Below are 27,182 nucleotides of genomic sequence, written 5' to 3' on the forward strand. Positions count from 1 at the left end.
GAAAAAAAACACTGCAACTTCAAGACACCAGGTCACATAATAGCAAACTGTCCTGTGTTAAAGAAAAGGAGGTCAGACCAGATGCTTGTATTCAAAGAGATGAAACACACGAAAGCATGTCTGATTTTGCTGGGAAAATTAGAAAGGAATTCAAGCCTTTTGTCTCAGAGGGCAAGGTTTCGTTAAAAGGGTCACTACTAGTGGACAGTAAAAATTCTTTGAGATTCTGGGGCCACCCAGTCACTCGTATTAAGCAGTTTTTTGGTGATAAGTCTGCCATGGTGAAATGAATTTAATTTGAGGTTTGTGGAGTCGATACTTCTGCACATGATCATGTTGAAATCAGAATTAGTTAATGGACTTGTTAAGAGAGGAATCTCATCAAGTTTACCAGTGGATGTGATTTCATTTTTATAATGAAATGATTTGCAGAAGGTAAAGTTGCCCCTGCAGTGAAGTTAACAGATAAGCCAGTCATTGATGAGACAGACAGATTAGGATATATACTCAGCTAGTGCAGTAAGGCGGGCAATATGAAAAAAGCTTGCCAGGGAAAACTAATGTACAAAATGATTTAAAAGGATGTGAAGTCTGTGACAGTGAATAGCAGAAATTAGGTTGTAGTGACCTGCCAAAAAGATTTGTCATTATCTCCAAAGGAATTTATGGAGAGTCAGAACAGAGATCATGATCTTACTGAAAGAGAGAAACAAGTGTCAATCTGCTAATGGAATTAAGAAAATTCCAGTTGGATATAATTTCAAGGTTTGTTAATAAGGAAGTGGAGATCACCTGATAACCCTGCCAATGAAGAATGGGCAGTTATTCACCAGGATGTGGATCCTAAAGACAATAAGGATGAGATTTTAACCTTGGCACATAGTACACCTTTAAATGGTCATCTTGGGGTAAAGAAAACTATTTATAAAATTATGAAAAAATTTTAATGGCCTAGTTCAAGAAAAGATGTTGGGACATTTTGTCAGACCTGTTACACTTGTCAGGTTGCAGGGAAACCTAATCAAGGTACCACAGTGACTCCTTTTAAACCTATTCCTGATTTTGGAGAACTTTTTTCTAAAGTTACTGTGGGTTGTGTAGACCCATTGCCCAAAAGCTAGAAATGAATATTTGTTAACTATCACGTGTACAGTTTTGAGGTTTCCAGAACTCATACCACTTAAAAATAGTAAAGCCAAGACTATATCATGTGCTCTTGGGAAACTTCTCACTCGAGTTGGCCTACCAATAGAGATACAACCAGACAAGGGAAGTAATTTTATGTCAGGATTGTTTCAGCAATTAGTTTACAAATTGAGAGCTAAACAAATCACATCATCTGCGTATCATTCAGAATCTCCAAGGGCTTTGGAAAGGTTCCATCGATCCTAAAAAGTCCATGATGAGGACCTATTGTTATGAGAATGAGAAGAACTGGGAAGAGGCTCTTGTTTGCGGGAGAGAGTCTGTACAAGAATCATCAAGTTTTAATGTTGTTGAAGGAACAATAGGTTAATAAGGATTTCCAGTTGAATTTGTTAAATTATGTTTCAAAGTTTCAAGATAGTTCGCAGAAAGTTTGTAAAATAGCTGAGGAGAATTTGAAAACGGCTCAAGATAAAATGAAAGTCTGGTGTGATAAAACAGCGAGAGAAAAAATTTTAAAGCAGCAGATAGTCTTAATTCTGTTCCCAATAAATTCTAATTGTCTTAGGGCAAAATTTCCAGAACCATACGAGATTGAATCCAAGGTCAATGAAGTCAACTACAGAGTTAAAACACCCGATCAGAGATGTAAAACACAAGAGTTGCAATGTCAACATGTTAAAACCTTATTTTGAGAATTTGGATGTTACTAAAAAGCAGCCTTCACAAGAGGTATTAGTGATTGACAAAACTGAGGAGGTTATGGATCATGCGATGATACCAGCCAACTCTTGTGAAGGTCACTTAAAACAAAACATTGTCCCAGTTCCTTTAATTCAAGTATTTTGCAGAATTTGGACGAGAAGTTGGCTCATCTGCAGCCCCAGGAAAAGGAACAAATTAAAATTTAAAATTTAGGAATTTGCTTCCAGATGGGCCTCAGAGAACATCAATAGCTTGTCGTGATGTTGATGTTGAAGATGAAAAACCTATCAAACAACATCCATACAGAATGAATATTGAGAAGAGCAAACTTGAAGATCAAGAAATTGAATACGTGTTAATAAATGACATTATTAGTTTGGAGTTCACCTTGTGTCCTGATGCCCAAATCAGATGGGGCAGTTTGATTTTGCACTGATTATATAAAATTTAATGTGGTAACAAAGACAGATACTCGTCCTGTCCCTAGGATGGATGATTACATGCACAAGGTTGGAAAAGCAAAACTTCTTAATAAGATGGACTTATTAAAAGATTACTGATTGTTCCCTTAACAGAGAGAAGTATGGAAATTTCTGCATTCGTAACACTGTCAGGTTTTAGGAATATAATGTTCTACCATTTGGAATAAAGAATGCTCCACAAACTTTTCAAAGGATGATCAACTCTGTGACTCAAGATTTAAGGTATTCAGATGCTTATATTGATGATTTTGTCACAGGGAATACTATTGGGGAAGCATACATGTTTGCATTAGAAAAACTGTTCAATAAATTTTCAGAAGCAAACCTCATTTAATTTAGCTAAAAATTAATTTGGTTATGGTACAGTTACTTGTCTTGGAGACACTGTTGGTCAAGGAAAATTAGCATCTGTTCAGGTGAAAGTTCAGAAATTTTCTGAGTTTTCCATACCCATGTATAAGAAAGATATAGGAAATTCTTTTTAGAAGTGGTATGATATTATAAAAAGTTCTGTTAAAAATATTCTGAGATAACTTTGACTAACCTTTTTAAAAAGGGGTGAAAAGTTTATTTGGACAAACATTTGCCAGGAAGCATTTGACAAAATGAAAGCCATTTTATGTCTCAAGCCTGTGCCCAAGTCATCTGACTTTGTAAAGCTATTTTCTTTAACAGTTGATGCTAGTGATGAAGTGACAGGAGCTGTTTTGTTACAAAAGATGACTGATAATATTGAACATCCACTTACAGACCTAAGAAATTCAATCAACATCAAAAGAATTATTCTACTATCAAAAGAAATTGTCCCTTGAATGGGCTTTGCAACAATGAGGATGACATTTGCAATGATAGGATTGTTTATACTGATCAATCTTTTTATGTTGTTGAATAAAATGAAAAATAAAAATAGATTGTTAAATTGGACTTTGTTTTTGATAACTGATTAAAGGCAAGGATAATGCAATTGCTGATTGCCTTTCCAGATGTTGAATTTTCATATAATTTCGGCGAGACCTTTGTGTTGCCTCGACAAGAAATTGCAATACCCTTGTCTTGCATCAACAATACTTTTGTCTTGTAATAACAAGAAATTGTAGATTTAGTTTAAAATTTTGTTCTTAAAAGCTCAAAGATTCTTCTGTTGGAAGGAGGTGTTACAAAATTATATTATTATTAATCTTTAAGTTACAAAATATATTATTTTTAATACAGTTATTTTGTAGGTTTGGAATGAGGGGAAAGACAGATGTATCACACATTTGTGTGAATAGATAAGAAAGGTTTTCTTGAGACAGTGTCTCTTCATTAAAAGTCAGAAGTGATTCTTCATTGAAATAAAGATAATGATGTTTGCTGAGAGGTGGCATCTGTTCAAACAAGCTGGCTTTTGCTTCAAAGATCTATGTACACACAAAGCCATTTGCCTATGACCTGAGCAGACAAAATCAGAACCTTCAACTCCTACTTCTGGAAGAGATGAGACTTCAAACAGTACCAGGAGTAATGTCATCATGTAATTAAAGACACTTCATTTTTATTATTGCAGCAGTTTCATCTGAAGTCAGAGAAATGTCGTAACCTTCAGTGAAGAAGGTCCTGTCATGGTGTTGTCCTTATCATGGGAGATGCACAAAAATCAGTGGCAATCAAGAGCCATTTCATTGTCCCTTTGTCCAAAAAAGGGCAGTTCTACATGTCGATTTCTAATGGTCACTTTCTTTAACCCTTGCCTGGGTTTGTGAAATCATCGTGTGATACAGATTCCTAAACATCCATACAAGAGAGAGGGACATGTAAAAAAGCAATTGTATTGAAACAATTATCTGAAAACAAATCTACAAAGAAATCGTAAATTTGAGAACTTTTGGATGGCAGTTTTAAAGACACTAAGTTTCTCTGATGGAAGTTTAAAATCATCTCTGCAGAATTATGCCTGGACTGTCCACACAAATGGGAACGCAAACTGTGGGGGTTAAGTTTAAAGTTCAGTAAGATTTTATATTAATAATAATTATTAATAAATTACTGTTTTGAAGATACCATTGATTTGGTGAATTTCTATTGCTGCTGGTCAAGGTTGTAATACCTCCCACATTCCAAAGTTGTCCAAATGTGTAGGTGAGTAACAGAAATGTGGGGCAAAAAACAATGGGATCAGCACAAATGTCTGTTTAATGGTCAGTGTGGATTTGCGGGGCAAAGGGCCTGTATCTGTATTGTCTGACTCCACAAGTCCTCTCCAATTCAAGTAGAAAGCATTTGCTCCACATAGTCATGCAAGACTAGAAGCCCAGAGGTATACACATGTTACAAAGCATTGAAGAAAGAATAGGTAAAGCAATGAAGCTGCCTAAAATTGTCCAATGCATTAAATGACAATTGTGGTGGTAGGTCAAAATAAACTCAAGATGAAAACCTAGAGCAAAGAAATCTGACCTTAGCACTATATAACGAAATTACAGAGTTTAATCAATCATCAGATTCAGCTTTGTGACTGTTAAAGTGGAAATAGTACAGAAGGTTAGCTCCAATCCAACACAGCTACACCCAAATTTTTAGTGTTCTTTTATTTCACATTTCCTTACTTCTTAACAATACATCAAGTTTAATGCCTGCCCACAGAACAATCCCATTCCCCCACTGATTTTCCATGTTCCTTATTCTCCCCACATTTCCATAAACTCCTCCTAGATTCTACTGCTCATCGACACAGTAAAGACAATTTACAACATCCCATTAACTCACTGACCCATAAGCCTTGGGGGGAGTGGGAGGAAATGAGCAGAAGTCAGATTGCAACCAGGGTCTCTGGACCTGGGACACTTACTTACTTGTGAAAAAGTGCATCAGCCTTTCAGTTCCTCAGGTCAATTGAGCTTAGGAAAACGATGGACAACATAAAGTGAAAAAGAATGCAGTCCTTATAGCTTCAGATACTCACGACATATGTATAGATGTCCTGGTGTAACACAAGAATAAATATTTCTTTAAATGAGACAATAGAAAGGCTAGAGAAACAGTTTAAGCTAGATGGTAGAAAGTCACAAATTCATGACCAGAAATCAAATAGTGATTATGTAAAAATCAGTTAAAAAAAATCAAACCAAAATTCTGCAGATACTGTAAATCTAAAGTAAAAGTAGAAATATTGGAAATACTCAGCAGATCAGGAAGCATCTAAGGGAAGAGAAGCAGAACTGATGTTTCAGGTAAACCAACATTTTTTAATTATGGCTCATTATGTAGGTGCTTTGAACAATTCATCCCGCATTCCAATTACAACATGCCCTCAACAGGCTAAAGAGAGGCAACCTCATGTGTACTTTAAAATACGAGCAAATTCAATATAAATGACTGACTTAGTTTGTGTGTTTAGATGGAGATGACTTCTAAAAATACTTAAGAATTTCATTTTGTCCATCATCTCAGTGTGCATGTCCAATAAAAGCAAAAGTGGTAACAAATTCAGAAGCTCCCATACCAAGCGCAAGCTTCCTGAGCAGGGCTCACATTTGTGGGAAAATTTGTAATGTTGTAATAGAAAACCCATCACAAATATGTTGGCAGAACACAAGTTTTTTCAATTACAAAATAGCACCAACCCTTGCATGACAGCTTAGACCCAGGATAGCAAACCAAAAGCAATTAGAGGTCATCTTTTTCTCTCCTTTGTCATTAATAAAACCCTTACCCACATCTCCTCCATTTTTTGTAATTCTGTTATCACCTGTCCCTCCACTTCTCCCACCTTCTATCTAATACTCTTATCTTAGCCCCCTCCTCTGCTTCTTCTCCCACTTTCTCCCTGACCTCCCCTCTCACAACCTGACATACATCCTAATTATCTCAATGAATTCAGACCTCATTGAAGGGTCAAGAACTTCAAATTCCTGGGTGTCAGCATCTTGGAAGATTTATCCTGGGACCTCCATGTTGATGTAATGATGTAGGGTCACCAGAGGCTATACTTTGAGGAGTTTGATGAAATTCGGTGCGTCACCAAAAACTTGCAAACTCCTACAGGTGTTCCTTGGAGGGCATTTAAACAGATTGCATCACTGGCTGGTATGGAGGTGCAATGCACAGGACAGAAAAAGGCTACAGAGATGTGAACTAATTCAGCACCATTATGGGCATCAGTCCTCACTTCATTAAGGACATCTACAAGAGGTGGTGTCATAAGAAAGGAGCCTCTATCCTCAAGGACCCCCACCACCCAGGCCATGCCTACTTGACTCTGCTACCATCAGGAAGAAGGTGCATGAGCCTGAAGATGAACACCCAACATACAAAACAGCTTCTTCCCCTCTGCCATCAGATTTCTGATAACAGAAGTACAAAAAAAAGAGATGTGGGTAAGGGTTTTATTAATGACAAAGGAGAGAAAAAGATGACCTCTAATTGCTTCTAGTTTGTTATCCTGGGTCTAAGCTGTCATGCAAGAGTTTGTGCTATTTTGTACCTCACTTTCTCTTCTTTAGCACTAATTTATATTTATTTGATTATTAAAAATATAATTGATATCAATATTTTCCCTATAATGCTGTCACAAACCAAGGTAATTTTGTTTCACGGTAATATCAATAAATTTGGATTCTGAACGGTCCCTCCGACTGAGATGTTGATTGACCATTTCTCACCATGGATACTTCCTGTCCTATTGACAGGACAAGATGTTGATTGACCATTTCTCACCATGGATACTTCCTGTCCTATTGACAGGACAAGATGTTGATTGACCATTTCTCACCAAGGATACTTCCTGTCATATTGAGTTCCTCCAGCTTAACCATATAACCGTTTACAGCACAGAAACAGGCCATGTCGGCCCTTCAAGTCCGCACCGGTTCACTTGAACAACTCCACTAACTCCTTCGCAAACTCCTGAGGAAGTAGAGGCTTTCTTCATGATGCCATTGGTGTATTGGTTCCAGGAAAGATCTTCCGAGATAGTGACTCCCAAGAACCTACATTTGCTCATCCTCTATTGATGACAATAAAACAATCAAGTCATTAAGGAAAAGTTCTGATAGGTTCACAACCTTGAGGAAAATTTCATAGAATATGCTGGGTTTCTTGAAAAGCATGATACTGAACCTACAAGGAAACATGCCACCTTGGATTTGGACCTGCGCAATGAGACAGGAAAATTAGCAATCTTGTTTCTTCTTGTACACTTAATCAGAGAAGTTCTCACTATAAGCACAAACCATGGCATCTAGTTACAAATTAAATAATTCATTTAGTCAAGTTTCCTTTAACATGCATCCTCTATAACAGAGAATTTGACTTTTCTATCATATTCATAACTGCTATTTTGTTTGATCCTCGGACTACATCCATCACCCATCGTGGTGTCATCTCAGATGTTTGTGATTCCTCTCTACATTTCAGTTATCTTCATTCTGCAGGACACCCAATGAGCACCCATCATTAAAACAAGATTTTCCTTTTTTGTTGAGTCCTTTCTTTCAAGGGCCAAGTTAACAAATCCTCACAACTAAGTGAGTGTTAACTGCTTAACAATGATTATTTCAAGTAACTACAGTAACTTTGATACAAATGCCACTATAAAGGTCAGAATTTACAATGTGAATGCATGCTCCCACAATTTCAATTTCGACAAATAAAGTTCTATTTTCCAAAATTGAAACTTTATTTATATTGTCAATAACTTAAAAAATTTCACTATTTGAACCCATTATATACACTTATTAGCTCAGTTACTGTAATTGCTTCTTTAAAAGGGTCAACCTGATTGTTGGGGCTTTGCTTTTGAAATTTGTACTTCCTGAAAGCACAGTGTCACTCATGAAAAAGTGTAACCAATCATGACCCATCCAAGAAACAATGCTATAATGTGAAACAGTTTTTGCACCACATGGTATGCAAGGGTCCAAAAGTTCGATAATCCAGATGTGGAATGCACAATTTGGAGGTAAACAGTCCAATTAAAACTGAGAAAAATCTCAATTTGTTTCATGCTCTGCATGAAATTATTGACCTGCTTATTTGCCTGTGTTGTTCTCACACATCGAGTGTGAGAGAATTTCATTTTGATCCCAAATATTATGCAACAGGCACATGCACAGTTTGGGAAATTTGCCTATTTCGTGTGAACCATAATAATGTTCTGTTTTTCAAAATTATTCTTTTGCTTCCCGCTCTGCTTCTGACATCATAGCCTCACATACTGAAAGGTTTTTACAGAAAGTGGAAATGAAAAAAACACTCCAATGGCATCAGGTGTCCACAGTAGGACATAGCAGTCATGTTATGTGACCCTCAGCTTTCACATCTCTGGCTCCTTCCAAACCCCTGCAGTATCAGAGAACTGTTGTGCTCAGACATGTCAAAAGGATGAAACATTGTTCAACAGGGCCTGGACTTTCATTTCCTTCCATGTTCATTTGCAGCAGATCATCACATGGCTGCCCAATTTTATACTCAATTCATAGTGTATTCATGCAAAATATTGTAATTTTCATATTGTACACTTTTCAACACTATTATTTCAGTGCATGCTTTTCCAAATTGTTATAATTGCAAATTGATTTTTTAATATAAACCTCAAAAGGAAATATTGATGGCACCCAAAAGTCATCTGGACTCCATGCACAATTCCATCGCTAGAAAAGCAAAAAGATTCCCTGCTCCAATACGAGATACCACTTAATAAAGAGATTCCACTCCATTAAAGCATTGAGGTCCAGAGAAAAAAGGCATCAAGCATCACATTCCTAATTAAGGTTTTCTTGCCTGAAAGAGAATGCACATTACAAAGTCTGATGTTTGAATGTCTTGGCTAATAACATCCTCGAATACATATGGAAAACAAACAAGGAATATGAAGGTGCACTTCCCTCTGCATTTTGGAGGGCAATGGTGAAAGAGCATCAGACCATGAAGTACAGCCTCAACCAAAATTTCCATTTCTTCCACAATTTCTACCAACCGTCTTCCTTTCAAATTCAATCAGAAAGAGAAAAGAAACCAGAGGATAGCGCCAATGATCCAAAGATGTGGAAAAATAAACCGGAAAATTATTCAACTAATTGCTCAAAGATGGCCATAATCAGAATATCATTTAAGCAGTTCATGATGCCCAACCATCATTTATCACCACTATATTATGCATTAAAGTAAATATTCTGTTCTCATGTTCTTCAGTCAGAAATAAACTCTCTACATAAAACTTAATATAAGCAAAATGTCAGGGATTTATTATTTACCATTATTTTGACACCCCCTATTGCTGACATCCAATGCTCCATCATGCAAGGCCTTTTCCTACAGCTGACCATCAATTTTCCTCACTGCAATGTGCAGAATTCCTACAGTGAATCGACTTGTGAGCAGGAACTCAGAGTAAATAAAAACTGGAAATTCTACCCACTTCATGATCAGAGACCACAGCTAACAATTTGGAAAAGCATGCACTGAAATAATAGTGTTGTAAAGTGTACAATATGAAAATTACAATATTTTGCATTTTATAACTACACTATGAATTGTGTATAAACTCTTATACAAACCCCAGGAATACATTTTCACTTCTGATGGAGATGGGGTGAAAATATTTACCAGTTTTATATTTCACACATAGCTCAGACACACTTTTTTAGGTTCAAGTGCTGCCTCAAAGATTAGAGTCCAGGGTGGCACTGTGGGGCCTTACTATGTCAGGCTGACGTCTGATAGGCAAGACCTTGCCAAGGTTCACTCAGATGTACATTAGAATTCCTAGTTACCCTTCATCCAATACCTCTTCCCCCAAAAAACCCAAACATTATTTGGTCAAAACACTCATTACTGTGGCTGCTTGCTGAACACCAATATGCATTTCCAATACTTCTTACAAGTCAAAATTATTTCTTGACCACGAAATACTTTGAGAGATTTGAAAGGCAGCACATGAATAAAAGTCTCTATTTATGCACAGAAAACAAATACACAATGTACCCTAAATTATTCAAATATTTTTATTTTTATGATGCTCTTCCATATAACCCTAAAAAGAGCGCAGGTCTATCTACTCTATAGAAACTGTATTTGAATCTCTTCTTTCTCTTTGGCTTGGCTTCGCGGACGAAGATTACATAGCCATTAATTGACTTGTAAGGTGGTAATCATTTTAGGCCATGCATGAACATGCATTTTAAACTGCAGGTGATGGACAATTAACAACCATCAAAACAATTTACTCCCCTCTTCTCATTAATACCATTTAATTCACAATCTACAAAGTGCACCTGCTGTTTACATCTTGCATGTTTTTTTGTGGTAAGGTCACAATAAAAAGAGATGATAGGCAAAAATAAAGTAATACAAAAGCTTTGTCAAACACTGAAATAGAATGACACACGATTAGTGATTCATGCCCCCAAAATTACTACATTTTAGAAATAAAACATGTAAATAATACTCTTAACTTCATGCAAGGGCCTAATAATATTGGTTTCCTGCAGCAAACGCCATTTCATCGTGTGATCTCGCTCACTCCCCATTCTTTATGCATTAATGAAAAAGACAGTGTCCTTTAGGACAGTGACCTGATTCTGTTTAAATCATTTTGATACATGAGTGCATCAAGGTACCTCTCCTCTGCCGCTGTACAAGCAGTAAAGTAACCATTCTTACTTGCTCATCAGTTTCCCAGTGCAGCTTAGGCTAATATCTAAAAAGTACAGTACCTGAGTGACTTGATTTCTGCTTGACCATGGAAGAAGGAATAATTCTACTGTGAACTCTAATTATTTGTGTTTTTTTTGGTAGGGGTGGGGGTGGGCAAAAAAGCAGCAAAACTCAACATATGGAAGAACAGTGCTTCATCTTATTAATCTCTATTCAACAGAAGATAGATTTGTGATGGGGAAAGGTCCACTGATGCCTGTTACCAGCCATGACAGCGCTACAGAGATTTACACTGCAGCATCAATCTTGTCAACTAGATACCAAACGGTGACTGCTGGACACTTGGGAAAAGCACAAATACTGCTATATATGTGAACTCATTTGTAATGTTGTTGCTTTTTTGATTCATACTTGTATGTCAGGATATTTTCATTGGAACTCACTTTTTGATGAAGTCTCGCTGCCATGTTAACCACGTGAAGCAGTCTCCGCTGTAAAGGTAGAAAGCAGAAGCCTGTTAGTAATAGATAAGAGATACAGTATGCACCTATATGTGCAGTTGAGAACCAGCCTGTCAGTTTTACTATTTATTTCACATAGGATAGTGATGTTGGTTGTGATTACACAAATTGGACATTATGGCACTTAATGCTTAAGTATGAACGGCAACGAACAGAAAAGAGAACATTAACAGCAAACAAGAATCCATGAGTTTCGTGGGTCAACCATTGTCTACAAGGAGCTGAAATCAACAGATGAAACAGGAAGGTTGCCTGATATCACACAAAAGCCAATTAAAAACACCAACAACAAAAAACTGTCCATGCACACTGATAAATATCTGAGGCTGAAAGCACTTGGAGCAGGAATTGCCAGTTTCAACTGCAGTGGCATCAATCTTCAACGTAGTCTTATATTCCTTGAAAGCTTTCAGTGCAAAAGAGCCAAAAAATATTGTTTACAACATTCGAAGAAGGTCCACTTGAAAAATTGATGCAATCTTCGTATTTTAAAAGAATTCTACAAAACAACGTGAAATTAAGTTTCAAGAAACTTTAATAAATATTGTACTTCACACACTAAGTTAGTAAAATCAAGAACTGGCTGTACTGATATTACTGGATTTTTAAAAAAAAACACTTTTCCAAAACTTTTATAAGCCAGAAAAACAATTTCTCTGGAAATACCTTTCATTCAAATGTTGCATTTTTCATTTTTGTAAAAAAAGAAAAGCAAATAGCTACTTTTCCTCAGGTTTAATTACTTTATCATAAAAGTAATGTACGATGTTTGCTTTATAAATTAAAAAAGCAGAAAAGTGAAAGAATGGGATTAGTGTTTCAGCCACGAGTTGTTTTAAATAGCCAGAAGCTCTTGCCAGTGTACTGTGGCATTCACCTTGTAATTTCAAATAAACACTTATCATATTACGGATTAAAGGTATTGTAAACTATATCTGTGTGAAAATTGTATTAAAACTGTACATTAAATTTTTGTAAAATGAAAAATTGGAAACCACTGAGTCAATCTGTTTTAATTGGGTTCCTATGGAATTGCCATACAACTACATTTTTCAATATACGGTCCCAAAGGTCCCATGCACACTTGTAAAATATAGTTCAAATAGCCTGAATTGTTTTTACATTGGAACATTCACAGGCAGATCAATTACTCCATATACTGGCTTAACTATTAGTGGCAGGTGATGTTACCATACCAAATCATAATCTTTAACTGATCTATGTCACATTCATTCACATGGGAAATATCACACAAGATGCATACTGTAAATGTCTGTTTAAAACTGCCTTCAAATTCTATGATTTTCCTATCCCAATACAGTTATCCTCAGCTTTGTCTAAGAATCATTCCTGTGAGAGAAAAGAAATCAAACCCTAATACTTTCCAAGCCATTTCGCTTCTTATATCGATTTCAAGGATAAACAGAATCAATCATTAATAATTACATTAAGAGATGACCTGAGGTTAATCATATTCCCTGTGATTCTTACTATGGAATTAACCACAGACCTCCTAGGCTATGTCACCAATTGTTGAGAAACAATTTTTGATAATTGTCAGGAATTGATGCTTACAATTTGATTTAAAAGCAGCAAATTTAGAGGATCTACAGTTATCGTTGCACATAACGTAATCTTAGAAGCATCTAATTTCAGTCTATTTTGCACAAGTATAAGGAATTCTAGAATTAGTGCCTATTACTTTAGATAAATACAAATCGATAATTTCAGTCAAGTTGTGAAGAGTAATATTTATTTCTTATGAATATGCCGATCTCGTATCAGTTATATTAATTCCCCCTTCATTTTCACTTATTATATTTGCCAATTTATTTTGCTGAAAAAAATGCAAAATCCCGGTAAAAATATTATACTGCATGTCTAAAGATTATGTGCTTTATTTATAAATTAAATAAACAATGCACTCACATTTAATTCAAATGAGTGTAAGATACAGAATATGGAACAATTTTCTTTCAGATCAGCCTGTTTTTTTCCCTCTACACTTTCCTTTGCATGAGAGGAACTTTGCTAAAATAGTAGAGGTTTTAATTTTTGTTAGCAAAGAAATAACATTCTTCAGAAATACTAACCTTATGCTTGTTATGAAGAATATCAATGACAAAGCCCCTAGTACTCACAATAGGAGAGCAATTACTGCAAACATAGTTATTGTCAATCCGCATCAAATCTGAGTGTCTCTCCATGCATCTTCTGAACACAAACCATTGGAGGTTTTACAAGCATTAATCAAGCTGCATTTCAAATATAAATACTTCGCTGAATATTTATTTTTGTGCCTCATTATCGATAATTTTGATCTTAACACATGTCATGAAGTAGTATTTTAATTATCAACATATGTCAAATGATCAGTACCACCCTCAATAATTCAAAATAATGTGGTCTTTTTGATGCAACTCAACATAAATATGTTGAATGCAAATTAAAATGTACTTTAAGCAAACAACATCAAAAATCTCTTTATTTTATCAAAAGAACCAAGAATTTAAAGAAAACATATGCACAAGTCCTTTGCAGTGTTGTCAGTCTTGTCTACACAATTTAAAATATTTGTGCCTGAAATCTTAATCAGGCAATACGATTCAGAAATTCCATTGGCCCTTATCTAAAAAGATAATAGATTAAGACAATGTGCAATGGAAATAGCTGATGTTATCTCCAATTCTTTGGAGCCAAGAATTTTTTTGAATATTGATAAAATGTTAAAGCTTTGTATGAAATGTTAAATACAACTTCAATGCATTTCAAGATAATGTACAGATAAGTCCAACTGAAATGGGAGTGCATTACTCGAGGCAGAAAGTACATTTTTCACTTTGGGAGACCATGTCTCTGATCACTAACAAAGCAAATTAAATTCTGCTTCTCAACCAAAGAAAGTTAAAATGGAGAAAACATTAACATCAAAAGGGAGAAGGGGGTAACTGGTTTCATTTTCACTTTGAATAATTTTCCTGACTTAGCTGAAATAAACAAAATACTCCAACATTTTCACTTTAATTCAATTACAGAGAAAGTTGAGGCTGCTTAATAAAGACAAAGGTTTTCCCAGCTTGCTTCCAAGTGTTTTTGTTTAATTTCACTTTAATTTTAGTAGTATTTAGGGTTAGCCCGCATTCTTTAAAACATGAAAGAAAAATGGAATGTGTCCAATCTGAAATATTTGAACTAAAGCAGTGGTTCTGTTGTGACATGCTTACAGACAGTTGAAGCTCATGCCACAGCTGGTTGTGTCATCGACAACAGCTCACATGTTGCCATAATAATTATTTCTTACCAATAAATTGTAATTTTCTACATCATAAAATACTGCCCACTTGAATTAAAAAAAAGGACCCAAACATTTGCAGAGTAGACTAGAGGGTCAACTCCTGTTCATAGATCTTGTGATCCTCAAGAAGAAATGATTTCAATAATTTGACTTGCTGAGTTCATGTGGCAAAAAATTTGATTGTAAAGTGCTGTACTCTCCACAAAGAAAAATTGGTTTAATGCAAATCTATAAATATTTGCACAGCATATTGTATCAGATTAGATATTCCATTGAGCTCTCTCTAGGCAACTGTAGATCCAAGCCTCAGCCATCTTCCCAGTATTTTGGTTGGAATCTTCAGACTAATTTTAATTGCCATTACAGGGTTGAATGCAAGCTTTTATTTAGTGAAGCAGAATCATACAGTGTGAAAACAGGCCACTCCAAACAAATTGCCCCACCAATACATTTGACCATATGCCTCAACATCGTGTAACCATTCAAATGCATTGCAATAGTAGCTGTCCCAATGATCTCTACCAGCAATTTGTTCCACATAGCCATCACCCTTTGTGTAAAATAAAAGTTAACTCTGGTTCCAATTAAAATCTTTGTTCCCCTTTCCTTAAATCTATGTGGTCTAGTTGCCATTCCCCTACTCTAGGCCAAAGTTTAGATGTATTCACCACATCAGTTCCTCTCATCTTTTTGTACATTGTTTAATCCATTTATTTTTGTTTTACAGTTTGGAATCTGTTCGATCAGGCTGGCTGACAAACAGTAGCACCGTGACACTGTCTCATGTCCACCTTTAACCAGTTTTCTTTTGCCATATTGGAGATAGCCCTTAGTGTCAGAAGGCACTCTTCTTCAGCTTCTGCCACTGTGCTTTTCTACTTCCTTTCTTAAGGTCGAGATCACATGTCAATGTGGGAAGAGTGAGGAATTCCTTCACTAATACACTACTACTGAACAGTGTAAGTGATAGATCTAGGGAAATGGACCTACACAGGTATATTAACTTCCATTTATCCGACACTTCAAAAAGGGAAGTGTTGATAAATAGGGAGATAATAGATTTAGGACAGAGATTTACTAAGCGATCTGATGGTTTGAGCCCGTGTTGCCTCATCTACCTACAAATTGAAAGCCACCCCACCTCCCTCATCTTTGTAAGACTCCCATTCTTTCATTTGGGTAACTTAAAATATTGATGCAAATTTTTATTTATTTATTTTCTTGCAGTGAAATAACAGCATTCTCAATTTAATGGCAGCTTGTACGAGTGGGTGAATCTGGCTGGGTGTGAAGGGCTGCTGTTCAAGGATTAATTAAGGGGAAGTTCTCAATGCTCCAATGCACACTTCGACCTTCCTTGCGGTCATGGTAGTGCTTCCTGCGATGATGTGTACTCTTCAGAGCATCGTTTATGAAGATCAGGATCTCAGACACCTCCTGCCAAGTCGTCTCAATGACCACACGCTCCTTTCTCTCAAGGCCAGACTCCAACTGGTGCACAGCATTTGGTTCATTGACAACATGGTCTAGGTCTTAGCTTTCAAATAGCACCCAGATCCTTTTCCTCTGCTGGCTCCATGTCTTTCCATTTGGCCGTTGCTAATGTTTTTCTTTCACAATATTTGTCCTTTGCAGCACTGTAGCAATTGCTATGCAGCAAAATGCTGGTAGCTACTGATAAAGTGAGTGGACATCGCAACCCATGCTGCCAGCAATCTCTGCTATAATACCTACTTGTAGGTTTATGGCCAACTGAATCCATGCAGTCCATTTGGTTCAGGCAGGGGCAATGTACCTAAACTTTTCCACCACAGGAGCTGAGCAAACATGAGGCTTTCACATGAGAAAGTTTATTTTTAAATGGAGGGAGGTGATTGGTCTTGTGCTTTATCCCCCCCCCCCCACTTTTGGCGAGTACTTCATGACTGCCAGTTAATTCACAAACAATTCAACCAATAAACTTCCCAATGTACCACCGATGTGAGGTGAGAATCCAATGTGTAATGCTTTTAATGTGCCAGATTGCATAACATAAATGTTCAAGAATTCTCCCAAAACAGAGTGACGGCACAGAAATAGTTTCTGGACTATTTACATCGAGGGCATCTCATGTAGCAATCAAACTGAGGAACTGTTCATTATTAGCACACAACTTAAACCAGGGCATTTCAAATGAAGCATTTAGTCAATAGGGTATCAGGCAAAACCGAGGAAAATAGGTGGGATCAAAAGAAAAAAATATTTGGCAATAATTATGCATTTTTGGGCTAAAAAATTGGAAAAGGCATAATACACCCTGGAGAAGTTCCCATCACCTGAAAGACATCATACCATCCGTTTTCATTTGCCAATTCACTCTGAAGCATCAATGCAGATGGCTTTTGGACGAGCAAGGCCATTCCAATAGCACTTTCTAGATTTAATTGTTGGTGTATAACAATTTGCAGACCTGAAGAGGATCCTGAAGGACTGTGCTTTTCTGCATCCAAAGTCGAACCCAGTTATGACAAAAATTAATGTACAAATAGAAGTTTTTAAACTTAACAAATGGCATGCCTGATTAATAAAAGGTTTTAAAATGCCATTATTTATTGCACATTTTATTTTCAACATAAAACATTCAAAATGCAGGGTAAGAAACAAAGCATTGGGTTTTGCAGTGATATTTAGAAGAATGTGATTATGGTAACCTCCTTCGAAGAAGACCACAGAGCCCACCTCACTGTCAAAAGACAAAGGAGGAAAAACCCAACACCCAACCAACCAATTTTCCCTTGCAACCGTCTGCCTGTCCCACATCGGACTGGTCAGCCTGCAGCTGACATGGACATTACCCCTCCATAAATCTTCGTCCGCGAAGCCAAGCCAAAGATTTCCAGCATATATGTTCACTCCTAATATAGATCTTAAAACCTACAGTACATATTTCAAGGATTAGTCCTCAAATAATTTTATAAATAATGTTTCTTTTCAAGAAACTAGCCCCCCAAAAAATCAATTCATTCTGACTTGTATTTCCTTTCTAAAGATTCTATGCTTCCATGCTCCTTCTGAAAGTGTTATGCAGAACACTGGATGAAAATATGGAGTATTGTTGACTGCATTCATATGATGGCTGTTATCCAAGTCACAAGGAATTTGACTTTTAAAATGAATACTGGATCTTAACAACAAAATGAGGATTTTACTGCATGAGTCACGTAGCCCAAACCCACGCTCCTGCTCATTCCCCACATGATGTCATTTCCCCTCTTCACTAATGATCCAGTTCCAACCCAAAGGCACCTGCAAGCTCAGCTTTAATAATTTCACTTTTCAGGGGTCTAACCTTTTATCTGGGATTCCAAACACCAGCAACCTCCAAAGCCGGCACATTTTTGGGGTAATGAAAACATCCATCTGCCTCACTCCTAGCCCCCTCTGTCCATCCCCCCTGCCCCCGGACATCCATTGCCCACCCCCACCACACCCAGCCCTGGCTGTACATCAACCCCCCTGCCCTCAATCGCACTCAACCCTCCCCCAGCTAACTCCTGATGTGGCAGCAGGGATGCTGTGCTGCCAAGCCCAAGTTCACTCAGTGGCAGCTAGTGGGAGTTCAATGCAGGAGCAATGGCAGTCTTCATTGCCCATATCACCCCCATAGCTGGAACTGCTCTGCCAGTGCCAGTCTAGCTGTGGGCACTGCTCAATTCTGAATGGCAGGAAAAACTCCACGGAGGTCTTAGTCCAAAAAATATCCAGTTCCTTACAGGCATCACAGCCAAGGGAAGAGTTTGCTCGATGGTGAACATGCAGATCATTTACACAGTTCTGAAAGGTCTCAAAAAGTACAGTATATATTTATTTTAAATCATTGTGAATAATAACATTTCAAAAGTGCTTATACAAAATTTAAACACTTTTGTAATAAACAAAGAAAATGATTTTTCTCAACCTCTGCTTCTTAAATCTAGGTTCTGAAATCCCCATTCATAGCAATGAGGTCTGCAATCCTCCATTGAAGTCAACAGAGTTTCTGATGCTGCATCAGGTCTTACCCATGCAGGATCAGAGAGCAAATTCCCAGCATTACAGTGAGGAATAAAGAACAGGCCTGCTCTCGAGTCAAATGAATGAGTAAACGATTCTGGTGGCTCAACCCAAGTCCCCATTTCACATACGTGAGCTTGGATGGCCAAACACCACCAGCTACATTTAGGACAGATGGCCTCAGCATAATGCAGTTTACACAAAAATGCTGGAGAACTCAGCAAGCCTGCAGTATTCTTTAAGTAGGAGATGAGATAGGTAACCAACCCTTCAGTCCCGAGCCCTTCCTCAAGTAATGATTTAAAAGCACCCTGACTAAAATGGTGAGGGGTGGGGGCAGGGGGAGGAGCTCATGACCATAGGTAAGAGGTCAGAGGTGGATCAGGGTGGAAGGGTACAAGAGAAAAAAAGCAGAGGTGAAAGGGGGAGGGGGGATAGCTCTCAGAATGGAAAGGGTGGATGGGGAGTGAAGGGTTGAGAAAGCCAGAGGGGTAGCTGAAATGGGGGGTGGGAGGGAAACAGAGGGGAATGGGATGGGGGAGGAAGATTAGAGGGTCTGAGGGTTGGGAAGAAAAGGGGGACCTCAGAGAGGAGTTGCAGGGAGATAATGTAGTCTCTTACTTGCCAAGCATATCCAAAAGAACAATTAGGTTTAGAGGCCAAACATCATTATAACATTTTAACATGCATACTTATACATGCCAAATTTACATGACATCAACTTTGAGATTGTAGCATGCCCTAGTAAATACCATTTAAATGAGTTGCACATTATACATGAAAAAAATCTTACAAAGTGTATTCCTTCATGGCAGTTGAACAGAGAATTGCAGAAACAAGTTGTTTGTCAGAACAACTACTTTAAAATAAAATCAATTTAATTAACTTGTTTGATCTGTTATGACTACCTATGTTAATAAAAGTTAAAAGTAAAGCATGTTGTGAGAAATAAAAATCCTAAAATGACATTGGAAAGTAGAACAAATTATTAGCAATGAGATTTAGCAGTTATTCAATCCCAGGTTTCTACTTTGTGCATAAACCATTCAAGCTTCTAACTCATGGCTTATGATGTCACTAGAACTACTCAGAATGAATTATTGTACAGTAATTCTCTGCCAGAGAATTCAGTCTATATTTATTTCACAAGTGAAGAAGCTGCAGAACTTCTAAGGCCACAGACAAACAAGATGCCAATGTTCCTTGACTATTTTTATTCCTCTCCCTTCTATTCCCATGGGAAGGAGAACAGTGGTGTTGTGGCCCATCTTTGTGTCAATGCCCAAATCATCTCAGATAACAAATTCAAGAATTATATAACAGCTTCAAGGTAAAGATTTACAAAGTAAACACTGCCACCACATCTTTCATCCACTTCCTTCCCTGTCTTCTCATCTGAAAGAACACGATTTGATAAATGAAATGAAAAATGTTACGAGAAGATCACAACCCAAGGAGCCGAATTAGGTCATTCGGCCCATCAGGTCTACACTGGCTTTTAAATGACAGTTGATGTATTTTACCTCTTCCCAATAGGTTCTTGATTACAAACTGTCTCCACTTTAACTATTGTATAGCCAAATGACTGCTGTCTGTACTGTGGAATTGTTCAGCAAAAGGAGGTCTCAGGCACTCCTCATGTCCGATAGCCTGCAGGTCACCCTTGGGTACCTGTTTAGTTTCCCACTCAGGGTCACATGAAGCCATAGATGGTGGATGGTTTTTACAAGCAGATTTTACAAATTGGAATTTATGGTCATAAAACTAAAAACAATGGACAGGGTTACCTGCCCAGTGTGGACATGGCAACTGAAGAAGGCAACAGGAAACCACTTCAGTGTTTTTCCCTTGTATAGTCATGAACTCAGTCTACAGTCTCAGCTCAAAGATGGAACCTTCAACTGTGGAGAATAGGAGAGGCAACAACTACACTCTGGAGGGTCAGAGATCATGATGGATGGAGAGATATGATCACCCATGCCCATGATTGGTAGCCAAATGACTTGGGCTCCAGAGCCAGCTGTGGCAAGAAATTTCACCAACTTCTGGCCGAAGAAATTTCTCCTCATCTCTATTTTAAAGGGACACCTGCTCATTTTGATACTGTACCCTCTGGTCCTCAACTTTCCCACATTTGGAAGCATCTTCCACACATCCACTCTGTCCAGCTTTGGTTAGCTGCATAAAGCCATTGTCTGAACTTTGTTCTTCATCCAACCCAATATCAAAATGAACTAAACAGTTCAGGGTTTTTCTCAACAGTAAAAATACAACATAGTGCAACTTGTAATTCAAAGGTGTCAAAGGAAGCTTGCAGCAGTATACAGAAAGCTTGGTGCTTGCAGGTATAATTTTACTTCACAAACACATGCCACGAAGGGATGCACTCTGACAAACCTCAATTATTTCAGAAGGTAGTGGTCATTGTACTAGAAGTGCAATGCTCTTAGTACATAAAGGACTTGAGATAGACTTGCAGAAGCCAGTGGAAAAAAGAGAAGCAAGTTTCAAAGATCGGGCATAGTGGATAGATTTTTTTTTGAAATCAGGCATTGGGTAGACTTTGGAGCTCAGATCATATACCATGCTGAAAGTAGCCTTCAGCTTATACTGGTGGTTCTAAATTAGTTTCCAAGTGTGAAATGAATCAATTTAAAAAAAATCACCTTTGTTTGCAAAGCCATCAATGACCTTGACAACCTGCTGGAGGAACTCAGCAGGTCCAAGCAGCATCAGTGGGAGAAGAACATTGCCATTTCAAGCTGAAGCCCTTTTATTGAAATCTCATTAAAGTATTCAGGAGGATAATTGCTAACTATAAGATAATGGGGCAGCAATGTTGGTGTAGCAGTAGCACAATGCCTTTACAGCGCCAGCAATCAGGACTAGGGTTCGAATCCCACGCTGTCTGTAAGGAGTTTGTACGTTCTGTCCCTGTCTGCGTGGGTTTTCCCCCAGGCTCAATTTAAAAATTTTAAATTAAAAAAAATTAACATTTTTACTCTTTCCACATGAAAACAGAGGAAGTGCATGTTGAGAACATGGACTCCAGTCACTGAACAATGGGCAAGAAAGCTTTAAACCTAGGAAGCTCATATTGACACCCTGCAACACAAGCAATGCTTGACAGAACTCTCAAATTGCATTAAGAAATTAACTCTACTTTCTATTCACAAATGTCATTTACTTTATCCTCCACTCACCAATTTGATGTACAATTGTTCAATTTACAGAAGCAAAATGGATAGTTGCAACATGCAAAGGATAGGTAATGCTACATATATAATTTAGAGCAAATTCTAGCTTTGCAAGAAAGTCATGAGCACCAAATTTGCTGCGTGCAATGATGCTAACATAGCTTGTGGTTGGCTTGTTATTTCTCTGCAGTACTCTACTTGCCAAGTTAAAAGTATAGTGTGAGACATCCATTTTCAAAGACCCATTACAAGCACTAGAAGTTTACAACAAGATTCCACGGAATTCTTAGCATAAAGCACCACACCATAAAGATTTCAGAGTATTTTTTACTGGCAATCTTTTTCTCCCCCCATCAGAATATTCCAAATGCAAATGTTTATATGACCCTTAAGAACAATAGTTAAACATTTAACTGAGTAGATGAAGATTAAACAGCTCAAACTGGCAAGAATGGCAATGCATAGGGGCCATTATAATCAGATTACTTGCAGGAAAGCTTCAACTCAGACATTAAATTAAAACACTGCTTCTACCAAACGAGTCAAGCCACAGAAATGCCAAATTTTTGTTAGTCCCACAGTTTTTAAAACCTATTAAATTTCAGTAAATGATATCATGCAGATTTAACAATGAAATTTACCCACAACAACGTGGACAAGACACAATATGGACAAACCAAGAAAGTAACCCAAATAAATGAATATCAAAGCACTTGACAATTAATACGAAAATTAAATAGGTTAGATATACACAAAAAATGTTTGATAAACTCCTGTTTGGTGGCTATTTTATGAAACTTACCATAGTTGCCCAACTTTTATTTAATGACAAAGCATTTCTACATATGTAGCCTCAAAATAGCAATGTGAACAGAGCTCCAAAACTTTCCTTACCCTGAAAATGCATAAAACACCACTTAAATGCTTCATTCTTGCTCTTTCAAAAGCTGTCAGGAGTCTACACATTTCTGGGACATGCCCCATGCTCTTCACTGCAATCCTTTAACAAGGCACTCTCTAACAGAAATCCAGCATGCAGGAAGGGCAATGAAAGCAAGTGCAACATTCACAGATCTTAATTAAACAAAAAATCTGTTTAGACCAGACAGAACTGATGACTTGCAATGAATAACAAAGGCCACCTGCCTGGCTCCCCTGTATTCCACTCCTTTGCATTCTCACAGCATTAACATAACAATATGCCTTTTGATTCCTCTTATCAAATGCATGACCTCATACTTTCCCACATTGAAGGTTCATTTGCCAGGTTTTCAGCCATTCACACAACTTGTGCAAATCCTGTTGCAAGGTCCAAATAAACTGATGACAGGAGGCCCTCTCATCTATGTTTGGGTGTATGGAAAACTTGGATATCTTACTCTGTCATCTCCTCCAGATCACTAAAATAAATTGTAAATAATTGAAGACCAAGACAGATCCTTGGGTATTTACGATGTTCCATCCTGATAAAAGGCCCATTCATTCTGAATCTTTATCTTTATGTGATAACCAGTCTTCAATCCATGCTCATACATTTCCCACAATACCATGAGCTCCATTCCTTCTGCATCAGTCTTTTACTTGACACCTTTCCAAATGCCTTCATGAAATTGAAATGCAAAACATCTATAGGTTCCCCTTGAGGGACTCTGCTTGACAAATTCTTGAAGAGATCCATCAAATTTGTTTGGCTTGATCCAATTCAAATGAATGCGTGGTGGTGGAGGGAGCATCAACAACAAATACCATTCATTCCCATCATTTCAAGGGTAACTAGGGATGAGCAACAATGTCATAGTCAACCACATCCAGAAAAAAAACAAATACAGTTCACAACAAAACCAAGGTCCATCCTTGTATTCAGCTCCAAAATCGCAGACACGCAGACACGCAGACACGCAGACACGCAGACACGCAGACACGCAGACACGCAGACACGCAGACACGCAGACACGCAGACACGCAGACACGCAGACACGCAGACACGCAGACACGCAGACACGCAGACACGCAGACACGCAGACACGCAGACACGCAGACACGCAGACACGCAGACACGCAGACACGCAGACACGCAGACACGCAGACACGCAGACACGCAGACACGCAGACACGCAGACACGCAGACACGCAGACACGCAGACACGCAGACACGCAGACACGCAGACACGCAGACACGCAGACACGCAGACACGCAGACACGCAGACACGCAGACACGCAGACACGCAGACACGCAGACACGCAGACACGCAGACACGCAGACACGCAGACACGCAGACACGCAGACACGCAGACACGCAGACACGCAGACACGCAGACACGCAGACACGCAGACACGCAGACACGCAGACACGCAGACACGCAGACACGCAGACACGCAGACACGCAGACACGCAGACACGCAGACACGCAGACACGCAGACACGCAGACACGCAGACACGCAGACACGCAGACACGCAGACACGCAGACACGCAGACACGCAGACACGCAGACACGCAGACACGCAGACACGCAGACACGCAGACACGCAGACACGCAGACACGCAGACACGATTTTGCACCACATACAAGGCAAGATTGCCCAAAACCAGTGGGCTCAGCTCCACGTGGTCTGAGACATGGTCATTGCATCCCCGAGCTTGCTGAATTTCTCCACCATCACAGACCATGAAGCATTTCTTCCAGTCGCAAAGTTCGGGAGGTGAAAATCTTTCTCACAGCAATCTCAGTCACTTCATTTTAATCGCATGAACTAATCATTTTACTTCCAATATAATGGAATTGAGGTTCACTGACCATTTGAAAGAGAACCTCTTGCAACAATTTGAAACTAGAAAGGCTCACAAATTGTTGCAATAACTACTGCTAATTGCACAAGTGAACAAAATTGACAGGGTTCTCTGTTCTCATTTAGGTAAACCACTTCATCAATGTTTATCCTAGTTTCAAAAATTGATTGCATTTTATTGATTTGCCTGCTTTTAACCATCTATTTTGCATCCTTGCTGAATTTTAGGTCATTTTCAGCCTTGCTATTCCAAGTAATGCCAGTTCTGAAAAATACTTGTAAATTTACTCATAACCTGCTGACACTTCAGCTATTTTCACCACCTTATCCTTTTGGTTTTTTTTTATAAAAACTCAAAGTGAAAATTGGATACTGCAAATTTAATAACCAGACTGGATACCGCAAGTTACATGTTCGTTGCACCGTTAGCAGTCTTGGAGGAGGTTTGCATTGGTAACCAGAGATTCATTAACTATCATACCAAGTGCAGTCTGCCCTTAAATACACACAAATCCTGGACTCTTGTTTGTCACATCTATACAAGGGATATACTGCCAATCAACATGTTTCACTCAAGCAATAGTTTTAATGAACAGTCTTTTCATATACAAGCAGAAAAATGTACCCAGTACTGCAAAGGGAGCCAACTGGTCCTCAGCTAAGGCAGAGCCTTAAATTCAACCTATGATACGCATCAACACAAACATGCAAAATGTCATGAATTGTCCTGATGCTAAAAATGGGAGTAGAAGCCACATCCTGTTTTTAAAAAATTTTGAACAGTCATGCACCTTCATTCGACACAGTTGCCGGTGTCCACATCAACAAGAGTCAAGAACAAATCCTGATTGAAAAACAGCTTGCCTGAAAAGAAACGTCCAAACATCTAGCATACTGCTGACTGCCATGGATAAAAAAGAACCAGCCATTGCAACTTTTTTTTGAGGCTTTTGATTTCTGCAGTGCGAAATCAGGAGGCTGAGGGAATTCCCAAGAAACTAACAACTAAATCAGTCCACATAACAAAACTGCAGCAAAATTTGGACAATACTGGTAAGTGAGGATAAGAGTCAGATTGCAAATGAAAAAGCCAAATTAGTTCAGCAAGGAATTCTCTTCTGAGATTGGAGTTTAATTAAGTTGTTGGAACAGAAAAAGAGCAGCTCTACTCAGCATGTGGCCTTTGGTACACATTGCATGGGGGAAACACACTGCTGATATTACCAGCTAAAATTGGGAAGAGTGAAGAGACTCCTCCTCACTGTCTCTATTAATAGACCTTATCCTGAAGTATGCCCTTGCGTACTTGAATCTACATCCTCAAGGGCAAGGTGCACAGGGCCATTGCCTTGCTCTATGGATGTGAGACGTGGTGCTCATATCAGAGTCACTTACGTCAGTTTGACCAACTGCAGCAGGGTCACCTACATTTTCTGATGAAGATCACTTGGCGAGACAAAGTCTCCAATATTGAGGTTCTTTCTCAAGCCGAAATGCCAGCAGTTTCAACCTTGGTGATGTCAGTCCATCTACATTGGACAAGACATGTCAGAATGCCTGATGGAAGACTGCCCAAGGACATCTTGTACGGCCAACTGTCCAGAGGTACCCAAAAATGAGGCCAGCAATGACAGTACAGGGATGTCTGCACTGGAAGCAGGTCAGGAGGGAGATCGATCAGCTCGTTGAATCGTGTAACAATAACCTTGCGCTCAGGTCATCAAAACCGAAATGATTGTGGACTTCAGGAGGAAGTCAGGGGAACATGACCCCATTCCTTATTGAGTGCTCAATCGTGGAGAGGGTCAAGAACTTCAAATTCCTGGGTGTCAACATCTCCGAGAATCTGTCCTGGAGACTCCGTGTTGACGGAATAACAAAGAAGGCTCGCCAGCGGCAATACTTAGTGAGGTGTCTGAGGAAATTCAGTACGTCTTGTGAACTTCAAAAGATGCACCATGGAGAGCATTCTGGCAGGTTACATCACTACCTGGTATGGAGGCACCAACTCTTAGGACAAGAATAAACTCCAAAGGTTTGTTAACTCAGCCTGTGTCATCACAGGCACCAGACCTCACTCCATTGAGGACATCTACATGAGGCAGTGTCTTAATAAAAGCAGCTTCTATCCTCAAAGACCACCCAGGCCATGCCCTCTTCACTCTGCTACCTTTGGGAAAAGGGTACAGGAGCCTAAAGACGAGCACTCAGCAGCAAAAGGACAGCTTCTTCCCCGCTGCCATCAGATTCCTGAATAATCAATGAACCAAAGACACTGCCTGACTTTTCATGCACTTTTAAAAATAGTAATTGTTGGAAGATGGTTTTAACATGAATGTTTGCACTAATGATGCTTCCGAGAGACCAACCGAGTTCCTC

General features: G+C 38.5%; 1 protein-coding gene across 10 annotated transcripts in view; it reads right to left on the reverse strand.

The window, feature by feature from the left end:
* Positions 1-27,182, reverse strand: part of mgmt (O-6-methylguanine-DNA methyltransferase) — a 538,867-nt gene that overhangs the window by 506,185 nt on the left and 5,500 nt on the right. For all 10 annotated transcript variants that reach the window (XR_011345278.1, XR_011345279.1, XR_011345277.1 and 7 more), the window contains exon 2: positions 11,411-11,458. Coding sequence is in view for 5 of the 10 variants with exons in the window: in XM_069899651.1 (XP_069755752.1) it covers positions 11,411-11,458 (48 nt within the window). In the remaining 5 variants the exon portion in view is untranslated. The remainder of the gene's footprint in view (positions 1-11,410; positions 11,459-27,182) is intronic.

This window comes from Narcine bancroftii, chromosome 10, assembly GCF_036971445.1.
Source record: "Narcine bancroftii isolate sNarBan1 chromosome 10, sNarBan1.hap1, whole genome shotgun sequence".
NCBI classification, from domain to species: domain Eukaryota; kingdom Metazoa; phylum Chordata; class Chondrichthyes; order Torpediniformes; family Narcinidae; genus Narcine; species Narcine bancroftii.